At 47.4% G+C, this 12,917-nt stretch overlaps 1 protein-coding gene across 1 annotated transcript in view; it reads right to left on the bottom strand.

The window, feature by feature from the left end:
* Positions 1-12,495, bottom strand: part of LOC120986248 (A-kinase anchor protein 8-like) — a 34,058-nt gene extending 21,563 nt beyond the window's left edge. Inside the window, exons 1-4 of the mRNA XM_040414725.1 lie at positions 12,425-12,495; positions 7,912-8,044; positions 7,684-7,792; positions 5,223-5,292 (exon numbers count right to left, since the gene is read on the bottom strand). Of these exons, the coding sequence (XP_040270659.1) occupies positions 5,223-5,292; positions 7,684-7,792; positions 7,912-8,044; positions 12,425-12,488 (376 nt within the window). The 5' untranslated portion in view covers positions 12,489-12,495. The remainder of the gene's footprint in view (positions 1-5,222; positions 5,293-7,683; positions 7,793-7,911; positions 8,045-12,424) is intronic.
* Positions 12,496-12,917: the final 422 nt, after the last annotated feature.

Genomic DNA, 12,917 nt, shown 5'->3' with positions numbered 1-12,917 from the left:
GCAAAAAAGTGTCACACATCTGGTATCTCCGTACTCAGGAGAAGGTGGGGAATGTGTTTTGGGGTGTCATTTTATATATACCCATGCTGGGTGAGAGAAATATCTTGGCAAAAGACAACTTTTCCCATTTTTTTATACAAAGTTGTCATTTGACCAAGATATTTATCTCACCCAGCATGGGTATATGTAAAAAGACACCCCAAAACACATTCCTCAACTTCTCCTGAGTACGGGGATACCAGATGTGTGACACTTTTTTGCAGCCTAGGTGGGCAAAGGGGCCCATATTCCAAAGAGCACCTTTCGGATTTCACTCCTCATTTTTTCCTGAATTTGATTTCAAACTCCTTACCACACATTTGGGCCCCTAGAATACCAGGGCAGTATAACTACCCCACAAGTGACCCCATTTTGGAAAGAAGACACCCCAAGGTATTCCGTGAGGGGCATGGCGAGTTCCTAGAATTTTTTATTTTTTGTCACAAGTTAGTGGAAAATGATGATTTTTTTTTTTATTTTTTTTTTTCATACAAAGTCTCATATTCCACAAACTTGTGACAAAAAATAAAAACTTCCATGAACTCACTATGCCCATCAGCGAATACCTTGGGGTCTCTTCTTTCCAAAATGGGGTCACTTGTGGGGTAGTTATACTGCCCTGGCATTCTAGGGGCCCAAATGTGTGGTAAGTAGGTAAATGACCTGTGAAATCCGAAAGGTGCTCTTTGGAATGTGGGCCCCTTTGCCCACCTAGGCTGCAAAAAAGTGTCACACATCTGGTATCTCTGTATTCAGGAGAAGTTGAGGAATGTGTTTTGGGGTGTCTTTTTACATATACCCATGCTGGGTGAGATAAATATCTTGGTCAAATGCCAACTTTGTATAAAAAAATGGGAAAAGTTGTCTTTTGCCAAGATATTTCTCTCACCCAGCATGGGTATATGTAAAATGACACCCCAAAACACATTCCCCAACTTCTCCCGATTACGGAGATACCAGATGTGTGACACTTTTTTGCAGCCTAGGTGGGCAAAGGGGCCCATATTCAAAAGAGCACCTTTCGGATTTCACAGGTCATTTTTTACAGAATTTGATTTCAAACTCCTTACCACACATTTGGGCCCCTAGAATGCCAGGGCAGTATAACTACCCCACAAGTGACCCCATTTTGGAAAGAAGAGACCCCAAGGTATTCGCTGATGGGCATAGTGAGTTCATGGAACTTTTTATTTTTTGTCACAAGTTAGTGGAATATGAGACTTTGTATGAAAAAAAAAAAAAAAAAAAATCATCATTTTCCACTAACTTGTGACAAAAAATAAAAAATTCTAGGAACTCGCCATGCCCCTCACGGAATACCTTGGGGTGTCTTCTTTCCAAAATGGGGTCACTTGTGGGGTAGTTATACTGCCCTGGCATTTTCCAGGGGCCCTAATGTGTGGTAAGTAGGTAAATGACCTGTGAAATCCTAAAGGTGCTCTTTGGAATATGGGCCCCTTTGCCCACCTAGGCTGCAAAAAAGTGTCACACATGTGGTATCGCCGTATTCAGGAGAAGTTGGGGAATGTGTTTTGGGGTGTCATTTTACATATACCCATGCTGGGTGAGAGAAATATCTTGGCAAAAGACAACTTTTCCCATTTTTTTATACAAAGTTGGCATTTGACCAAGATATTTCTCTCACCCAGCATGGGTATATGTAAAATGACACCCCAAAACACATTCCCCAACTTCTCCTGAGTACGGCGATACCAGATGTGTGACACTTTTTTGCAGCCTAGATGCGCAAAGGTGCCCAAATTCCTTTTAGGAGGGCATTTTTAGACATTTGGATACCAGACTTCTTCTCACGCTTTGGGGCCCCTAGAATGCCAGAGCAGTATAAATACCCCACATGTGACCCCATTTTGGAAAGAAGACACCCCAAGGTATTCAATGAGGGGCATGGCGAGTTCATAGAAAATTTTTTTTTTTGGCACAAGTTAGCGGAAATTGATATTTTTAATTTTTTTCTCACAAAGTCTCCCGTTCCGCTAACTTGGGACAAAAATTTCAATCTTTCATGGACTCAATATGCCCCTCACGGAATACCTGGGGGTGTCTTCTTTCCGAAATGGGGTCACATGTGGGGTATTTATACTGCCCTGGCATTCTAGGGGCCCTAAAGCGTGAGAAGAAGTCTGGAATATAAATGTCTAAAAAATTTTACGCATTTGGATTCCGTGAGGGGTATGGTGAGTTCATGTGAGATTTTATTTTTTGACACAAGTTAGTGGAATATGAGACTTTGTAAGAAAAAAAAAAAAAATTCTGCTAACTTGGGCCAAAAAAATATCTGAATGGAGCCTTACAGAGGGGTGATCAATGACAGGGGGGTGATCAATGACAGGGGGGGTGATCAATGACAGGGGGGGTGATCAATGACAGGGGGGTTGATCAATGACAGGGGGGTGATCAGGGAGTCTATATGGGGTGATCACCACAGTCATTGATCACGCCCCTGTAAGGCTTCATTCAGACGTCCGGATGCGTTTTGCGGATCCGATCCATCTATCAGTGCATCCGTAAAAATCATGCGGACATCTGAATGGAGCTTTACAGGGGGGTAATCAATGACAGGGGGGTGATCAGGGAGTCTATATGGGGTGATCACCACAGTCATTGATCACTCCCCTGTAAGGCTTCATTCAGACGTCCGGATGCGTTTTGCGGATCCGATCCATCTATCAGTGGATCCGTAAAAATCATGCGGACATCTGAATGGAGCTTTACAGGGGGGTGATCAATGACAGGGGGGTGATCAGGGAGTCTATATGGGGTGATCACCACAGTCATTGATCATGCCCCTGTAAGGCTTCATTCAGACGTCCGGATGCGTTTTGCGGATCGGATCCATCTATCAGTGCATCCGTAAAAATCATGCGGACATCTGAATGGAGCTTTACAGGGGGGTGATCAATGACAGGGGGGTGATCAGGGAGTCTATATGGGGTGATCACCACAGTCATTGATCACGCCCCTGTAAGGCTTCATTCAGACGTCCGGATGCGTTTTGCGGATCGGATCCATCTATCAGTGCATCCGTAAAAATCATGCGGACATCTGAATGGAGCTTTACAGGGGGGTGATCAGGGAGTCTATATGGGGTGATCACCACAGTCATTGATCACGCCCCTGTAAGGCTTCATTCAGACGTCCGGATGCGTTTTGCGGATCGGATCCATCTATCAGTGCATCCGTAAAAATCATGCGGACATCTGAATGGAGCTTTACAGGGGGTTGATCAATGACAGGGGTGTAATCAATGACAGGGGGGGTGATCAGGGAGTCTATATGGGGTGATAACCACAGTCATTGATCACGCCCCTGTAAGGCTTCATTCAGACGTCCGGATGCGTTTTGCGGATCCGATCCATCTATCAGTGGATCCGTAAAAATCATGCGGACATCTGAATGGAGCTTTACAGGGGGGTAATCAATGACAGGGGGGTGATCAATGACAGGGGGGTGATCAGGGAGTCTATATGGGGTGATCAGGGGTGATCAGGGGCTAATAAGGGGTTAATAAGTGACGGGGGGGGGGTGTAGTGTAGTGTAGTGGTGCTTGGTGGGACTTTACTGAGCTACCTGTGTCCTCTGGTGGTCGATCCAAACAAAGGGGACCACCAGAGGACCAGGTAGCAGGTATATTAGACGCTGTTATCAAAACAGCGTCTAATATACCTGTTAGGGGTTAAAAAAAACACATCTCCAGCCTGCCAGCGAACGATCGCCGCTGGCAGGCTGGAGATCAACTCTCTTACCTTCCGTTCCTGTGAGCGCGCGCGCCTGTGTGCGCGCGTTCACAGGAAATCTCGCCCATCGCGAGATGACGCATATATGCGTGACTCTGCGCAGGGCTGCCACCTCCGGAACGCGATCCTGCGTTAGGCGGTCCGGAGGTGGTTAAATAATGTAGAATATTTCTTGTGGGACAACCCCTTTAAGCCAAGCCTCTAACATGGCCTAACTGATGCATGCCTATGGCAGACCTGGGCATCGATATGTCCCCTCCCCCTAGGCTATACAGTCACTATTGACTGTGGCTTCTAAAGAGTTAAACAGCCTGGATCAGGCATACCTAGCATTCTCAAACTTCTGACATGTCAAAAGTTTGTGGGTCCAATGTTTGGAGATCACCAATGAAAGAAAACAAAGGGACAGAAGCACTTAGTTTTTATAGCTTTACCTCTGATGAAATCTATGCCTGTCTGAAACAGCGCCACTTCTGCCAACAGGTTGTGTCTGGTATTGCACATATTTATTTGTACAGGCTCGAGCAATACCTTATCTCTTAGGCTATGCTTCAGGTTTTGGCTCAAAATTACTGATGGAAATCACTAGAGATGGGCAAAGCGAGTTTCGGATGTTACATCTGAAGTCTGTATGTTCGAAACTTCGGATTAATACTGTACAGGGATCTGTCACCATACAGTAATAAAATGTACGGGCTCAGATGTGCCAAAGTCCATAATTCGCAAAGTTCGGTTCCAAGTTTTAAAGTGGTTTTCCACTTCAAAAAAATCAACTAGCGAAGTTATTCAATGAAGTCTAACGCGACTTTCCGAATAACTGACTTCGGCTCATCGGAGCCCATACATTCTAATACTGTAGTTGCTTCGCTCATCACTAGAAATCACTGATCCAGCACTGAATGTGTGAATGAGACCTACCACTGTGTGGATCCTTACCGCCTGAATTTTGTGTGAAATACTAGGAACCAGAGAATACCTAGTAATTGAAAACGATATTGGCTCCAGCACCGCTGCGGCCATGCCGTTTGTATACAAGACCACTGCAGCCAATCACTGACCAGTGGTAAATGACACAAAACTGCTGTGGCCAGTGATTGGCTGCAGCAGTCACAAGTGATATACAGGCACATCACCCCTGCAGTCATACCAGGCAGTGGTGCTGGAGCACAGGCGGGCAGGACAGTCAGTATTACTTTTTTATTTTATTATTTTAATACCTTCTGTTGCCTTGCAATTATTTTTGTTCGGACAACCCCTTTAAACCACTTGGTTGCTATGAGCAGCTCCACTACTTGTAAGCTGCAGTCAAGATATTTGCTCCTGTCACATCATGCGTCTATTTAGTGCGAGTATTAACTTTTGGTTCTTTACTGGAGGCTTCTATCCTCTTCTGCTGTCGTCGTCCCCCCCCCCCCCCAAGACACGTACCTGTTTGCTCCATATTGGGTAACTGCCTGTGTGGGGAGAACTTCCTTTTCCGGTTAAGCATTGGTCTCCACTAAAAGATGGTAGAAAGACAAACACAGGGATAGGATTAGTAGACACCCCAACTTTTGAGGATTCATCCTGCCGTTTAACCCCTTGCAAAGCAGGTCATTTTTGGCAGAAGACAAACCACTTTTCAAATGGCTCCTGGAATCTGCATCGATAAAAATATTTCCTCGGCAGCACCTGCTACAAGTGAACGGCTGTCCATGTAATCACGGACGCGCAGGGTTCACCAGAGCCACCTTCCATTCCGCTACACAAAGCAGGGGTACTTTATACCGTGTACTAGCCATATGCCATACCAGGTGATGGAAAAACCCCTTTAAGTGCCTCCTATGGCCAATACACAATCGGTCAATACACAATCTCAATGGCTCCACCATTATTTCCACAGATGACTTGCTTTGGCCCCAGCTCCTAATGTGTGTATGGCATACTACTGCACAGTTGGGACAGCCTCTTTAAACAAAGGCATCAATAACTGTAGAAACCAGTGTCAGGCAGCTGCTGCCAAGGCCAATAAGATAATGGGTTGCATCAAAAGGGGTATAGATGCCCCTGATGAGAACATAGTCCTGCCACTTTACACATCACTAGTCAGACCACACATGGAGTACTGTGTACAGTTCTGGGCTCCTGTGAACAAGGCAGACATAGCAGAGCTGGAGAGGGTCCAGAGGAGGGCAACTAAAGTAATAACTGGAATGGGTGGACTACAATACCCAGAAAGATCAAAATTAGGGTTATTCACTTTAGAAAAAAAGACGACTGAGGGGAGATCTAATTACTATGTATTAGGGATCGACCGATATTGATTTTTAAGGCCGATACCGATACTTTGAGAACTTTCAGGCCGATAGCCGATAATTTATACCGATATTCTGGGTATTTTTATTTTTGAGAAAAAAAAATATTTTCCTACACAAATCTGCTGAAAATTAATATGTTTATTGTTAACGTGTATTTATTTTTATTTTTTTGTAAATCTTTTTCATTTATACTTAAAAAAAATTTTTTTTATTTTTTTTAATAACTTTTAGCCCCCTTAGGGACTAGAACCCTTGTCCTATTCACCCTGATAGATCTCTATCAGGGTGAATAGGAGCTCACACTGTCCCTGCTGCTCTGTGCTTTGTGCACACAGCAGCATGGAGCTGAACATGGCAGCCAGGGCTTCAATAGCGTCCTGGCTGCCATCAATGTTTTTACTATTGGGATGGGGGGGGGCACTGCGCCACCAATGAAGAGAAGTCTCTCATTCATATACAGGAGGCGGGAGCTGGCTGCAGAATCACATAGCCGGCTCCCGACCTCTATGAGCGGTAGCTGCGATCCGCGGCACCTAAGGGGTTAACTACCGCGGACCGTAGCTACCGTTCATAGAGGTCGGGAGCCGGCTATGCGATTCTGCAGCCAGCTCCCGCCTCCTGTATATGAATTCATGAAAGACTCCTCTTCATTGGTGGAGCGGTGGCCACAGCCCCTCCCCTCCTCTTGTCTTCTCTCCTCTCATTGGCGGCGGCGGCAGCGGCAGCAGCAGCACAGGGGGAGGGAGACACTGCTTCCTTCTCCCCTGTGCTGCGGAGGGAACACAGAGAGCGCTGAGAGCAGCGCGTTCTGTGTTCCCAATACGTTATCGGTATATCGGCAAAATAGATGCCGATAAGGTTTAAAATCCTCAATATCGGCCGATAATATCGGTAAAACCGATAATCGGTCGATCCCTACTATGTATAAATATATCAGGGGTCAGTACAGAGATCTCTCCCATCATCTATTTATCCCCAGGATGACGAGGGGACATCCTCTGCGTCTGGAGGAAAGAAGGTTTGTACACAAACATAGAAGAGGATTCTTTACGGTAAGAGCAGTGAGACTATGGAACTCTCTGCCTGAGGAGGTGGTGATGGGGAGTACAATAAAGGAATTCAAGAGGGGCCTGGATGTATTTCTGGAGTGTAATAATATTACAGGCTATAGCTACTAGAGAGGGGTCTTTGATCCAGGGAGTTATTCTGATTGCCTGATTGGAGTCGGGAAGGTATTTTTTCCCCCTAACGTGTGGAAAATTGGCTTCTACCTCACAGGGGTCTTTGCCTTCTTCTGGAACAACTTGCAGGATAACAGGCCGAACTGGATGGACAAATGTTTTTCTTCTTATAAACTATGTTCGATATGATGACTTCTACTGCACTGGCAGGGAGGTGCATAGAAGCAGTATACAGCCTGCTGGATCAACCCCATACACAATGTTGTCTCTGGCATCTTTTCAGCATGCTGGAAATTGCTGGTGTGCACTAGTGCAGCAGTATACACTACCTACATGAATATAGCGGCCCTCATTAGTATAGGAACTGACAACTATACAACTACCACAGGGCAGGAGGGAGCGCTGACTTACCTGCATTTGTGTCGGGTCAAACGGTGGCGGCCTAACACCAAAGGCATTTCCATGCATGTGGGGATTTTTGGGACGCTCCCAGGGAGGGGGGTTAAATCGGACAGGAGGTCTGAAAAGAAAAAGGACGAGGACACGTCATACATATGCTGATGTCAGGGGCTTTTCCCCACAGACAATTTAACTTTACTCTAGGACTTCATGCCAAGCTGAGAAATTGTCATTCGCTACCTGATGTGCGGTGGAAACTTCCGAGGCTCCATCCCAGGTCCGTGCATGAATCTGGGGTCACCTAAAGGAGGACCATAGTTCACCACAGGTCCAGGGTAGTTCCAGGGACGGGGGAAATTAAAACCAGGACGACCTATGTATATGCAAAAAGATGGTTAAAGAGTATGAGCAGATACACAATTACTTGTAAGTATATATTTGGATGTTTCACCCCTCTATGGGGGGCTCGGACCATCCATGCATTACATCGACGGCCACTCATGAAGCAAACACTGAAGGGGCTGCAGCACTCGCCTTAGCACTGCCACCCTGATCTGCCAGGATGCTGGAAGTCGGCCCCTCCACTGATCGGACATTGCACCCATCAGGGTTGCGATTCTGGGTAACCCCTTTAACGCCTGCTCTGTAAATAAATGTCAATTGAGGGACGTGCCCTTTGAGGAATGATAATCGTTATCAATGGACTCTTCTGGTCGTATAGTTACTCACTTCATGTAACCAACAAAAGGCAGTGTTCCCATTAGAGGCCTTGATTCCATTCTCCTGGCGCTGGTGACACTGGGCATGGAGGGACACGTCTGCTGGCCAGAAGGTTAGCAGTAAGATGCCCAGAGAGGATTCATTAGAACTGGATCTGTGCATCACATCGTGGTCGCAACAATTATACCGCCTTAGCGTCTGCTGTCGGATCAGACAGAACAGAATTGGAGGGACACTTTAAATGCTTCATGACGGATATAAGGTCAAATGTATTTTTTTTCCCTTACTGTTCAGGACAATAGCTGCCATGTACGCCCTGCCACGTGACCTGGGTACAAGTGCCAAGGGCTGATCCATTTCACACAATCTCGCACACCCCTACACCAAGGCCACAGACTGAGGCTTCTTGCACACGAACGTTGTGCAGCCGCTCCGTGCATTGGGGACCGCAATTTGCAGTCCCCAATGCACGGGCAATGTCTGTGCGGCGCCCGGGACGGATCGAGAACTATTCAACTTGAATGGGTCCGTGATCCGTCCACACCGGAAAAAAATTGAACAAGTCCTATTTTTTTGCGGTGCAGAGGCACGGACAGATGCACTATGGAGTGCTTCCGTGGGGTTCCGATCCATGCTCGTTTCGCATCTCCGTGATTGCGGACCCCGTGTATTGCAGACCGTGCAAGAGGCCTGAACATAAATCACACCCCTACACAGACTTTCATGCACCCCAACACGCTGCGCCCATCTATGATATTTAAATATACAAGTTAATTAGGGGCCCCACTCGCCAGCAGACACACAGTAGCACTATCCACACGGTAACACACAACGTACTAATGCACTTAAAATGGGGGGTAGTCGGATCATTCAGGCCACAAGGCAAAACCATTAAAAGGGTTTTCCGGGATTTTAATATTGATGACCTATGCTAAGGATAGGTCATCAATATAACATGGGTGGGGGTCCAACACCTGGCACCCCCACAGATCAGCTGGTGGAAGAGAAGGCCGCGATCCATGTGAGAGCGCCGCCTTCCCTTCATTGTTCCCTTGCTCGCCGTCGACATTGCAGCAATGAGCCGGTGTAATTACAAGAAGCCGTCCCATTCACTTCTATATGATGGCTCGTCCGATACACTTGAATAGGAAGGAGCTGTCCCACTGAAATGAATGGGACGGGCTGTAATTACACCTGCGTGGCCTTCTCTTCAGTCAGCTTATCAGCTGGGGTGCCGGGTATCAGACCCAAACCGATCTGATAATGTCAGTATAAAAATTTTGGAAAATCCCTTTAAGGCTCCATTCACACGTCCGCAATTCTGTTCCGCATTTTGCGGAACGGAATTGCGGAACCCATTCATTTCTATGGGGCTGCACGATGTGCTGTCAGGATCCGGAAATGAGGATCCGCACTTCCGGGTCCGCAATTCCGTTCCCGAAAAAAAATAGAACATGTCCTATTCTTGTCCGCAATTGCGGTCAAAATTAGGCATTTTCTATTAAGTGCCGGAGATGTGCAGTCTGCAAAATGCGAACACACATTGCCGATGTCCATGTTTTGCGGATCCGCAAAACAAATACGGATGTGTGAATGGACCCTAATGTAGTAAAAATGTACTTAGCGGCCATGTCTCAGGTGTTATGTACTTTCATGGGCTTTAGTGTAGAATCCAGGAAACCTCTCATTACCACTTCCAAAAAGTTTTTTAGCAGCCGGTGCTAATTCGATTACTTCCAAAGGGGAATGTGTATTCCCCACACAGACTGAGCGGCAACGTGCAGTATTGCTTTATAAAAACAATATTTTTATTTATTACATCTGATTTTCATCAAACACAGATCAAACTACCCCCCCCCCCCCCCTAAATCAGACTATCACAGATCTCAGCCATAGATAAGCCCCCCACTCCATAAGTCAGTCAGCCTTGTCCTCAAATCAGTCCCCCATGTCACCATGATCAGACCGCCTGCCATCATGATCACACCCTCCCTTGCTGCAGTGCAATCAGAGCCAGACCCCCATGCCGTCCATTGCCATGTCCCCCACTCCCCGCAGTGCCATCAGATCAGCAGCCCCTGCATGCCATGTCCCCCAGTGCCCCAATGATGGCACTGCCATCAGCCCCTCCAGATTGCCATGATGTCCCCCTTCCCCTGTGCCTCCATGTCCCCCACTCCCCCAGATCAGCCCCTCCATGCTAAATCACAGGTGCCCCCATTAACCCTCTCCATCCCCCCACCTCCCTCTCATATCACTTTTTTTATGCCAAATCACAGCCTAGTGCCCCAATTAACCAGTCCCCCCACTGGCAATAACATGCCATTGCCAATTCACAGGTGCCCCCGTTTCCCCCCTGGCCTGCTGCTGCTTACTTTATACTTACCTTTAATGGCAGTGCGATGTGCGCTGGCACGTTGAGTCCACAGGAGACACGTCTTCATCCCAGCAAGAACTGGGACCTGACGTCACACACATCGTCAGCCAGCGCGCTGACGATGTGTGTACGCATGGGCCTGCAGCACGGTGCCGAGTTCGGACTATGGAGGCCACGGAGCGGTGAGTGAGACGCTTCATTTCACCCCCGCTCCGTGGTCATGTGATTCAAACGATTCATCGTTGCAGGGAAACTGCATCGAGGATTTTTTTGCCTCGATTTCATCGATGAATCGTTTCAGCCCTGCAGTATACAGAACCACAAGACACAAAATCATAGGCAGAAGGTAGGACTCCATATCACAATACCCATAAGGAGCAAACCTACAAGTGCTGAAAGCATAGATATAATGTGGGACCATAATACTAAGCCTGCCGTGCCTGCCCTCTGATGTAGAATAATACTAAGCCTGCCCCCGATGTAGAATAATACTAAGCCTGCCCTCTGATGTAGAGTAAGGCTACTTTCACACCTGCGTTAGGTGCGGATCCGTCTGGTATCTGCACAGACGGATTCGCACCTATAAATGCAAATGCTGGTATCCGTTCAGTACGGATCCGTATGCATAACTTAGTAAAAAAAAAATCTAAGTCTAAGTCAAACGGATCCGTCCTGACTTACATTGAAAGTCAATGGGGGACGGATCCGTTTACAATTGCACCATATTTGTGTCAATGTAAACGGATCCGTCCCCATTGACTTACATTGTAAATCAGGATGGACCCGTTGGGCTCTGCACCGCCAGGCGGACACCAAAACGCTGCAAGCTGCAGCATTCTGAACGGATCCTTATCCATTCAGAATGCATTGGGGCTGAACTGATCCGTTTGGGGCCGCTTGTGAGAGTCTTGAAACGGATCTCACAGGCGGACCCAGAAACGGCAGTGTGAAAGTAGACTAATACTAAACCTGCCCCCCCCCCCCCGATGTAGAGTACTACTAAACCTGCCCCCCCCCCCCCGATGTAGAGTACTACTAAACCTGCCCCCCCCCCCCCCGATGTAGAGTACTACTAAACCTGCCCCCCCCATGTAGAGTACTACTAAACCTGCCCCCCCCCATGTAGAGTACTACTAAACCTGCCCCCCCCCATGTAGAGTACTACTAAGCCTGCCCCCCCCCCCAATGTAGAGTACTACTAAGCCTGCCCCCCCATGTAGAATACTACTAAGCCTGCCCCCACCCCATGTAGAATACTACTAAGCCTGCCCCCACCCCATGTAGAATACTAAACCTGCCCCCGATGTAGGATAATACTAAGCCTGCCCCCACCCCAGGTAGAATAATACTAAACCTGCTGCCCAACATTGTAGGCAATGTCCCCTCCCCCATAATACTAGAGTTACTGTGCCCCCCGCCAATGTGGCATCACAATACTAAAGCTGCACCCCACCTCCTCAATTCTCAGCTGTAGATGGTGACAAGCACACTGTCATTACACCGTCGCACATACTCCGTTACATTAGCAATAGCACTACAAGTCCCATCATGCCTTACCAACTGCAGGGAATTGTAGGTCAACTCTAATGTACGGTGCGTGTGCATTTACAACGTGGAAAGGACTCGTGTGACTACAAGACCCGGTTGCGTGCTCACCCCAAAATCTAGCATCCATTGCCTCAGCGTCTTCACACAGCTTCCGAAAGTGAACACTGCGCATGCGCACATCGCCAGACCATATTCCGCTCAGTTTGGAGACTTCCGCCACCACGTAAAGCTCGAACGTTATTGGTTGGGTCCCGGATGTGACGTCACATGAGCCTCTGAAGCTCGTTTTGACGTTTTTAGTGTGGGAAGGTTTCCTTTTGTGTGAATGCACACTTACGTGAGGCGGTGCCATGGTAGAGGCCTCTAGAGTCAGTTTCATTCCAGATATACACTATGTGGGGAGAAATGGCCGCTGCTGATATTGGGGGCCATAAGGGGGGCACTTAATAGTGTTAGTAATACCACTAGCATATTATTATTATTATGACCTCAGACATTACTGTCATATAGGGGTTGTCTGGCCTAGGAGCCTGCCCCTGTGGTCCTGACATGTGGCACAAAAATAACCCATCTGTCTGCGGTCCTGCACCATTTCCCCGTA

This window comes from Bufo bufo, chromosome 1, assembly GCF_905171765.1.
Source record: "Bufo bufo chromosome 1, aBufBuf1.1, whole genome shotgun sequence".
Classification (NCBI taxonomy): Eukaryota; Metazoa; Chordata; class Amphibia; order Anura; family Bufonidae; genus Bufo; species Bufo bufo.
Note: the sequence above shows the minus strand (reverse complement) of the source record. Positions and strands in the feature narration are given on the sequence as shown.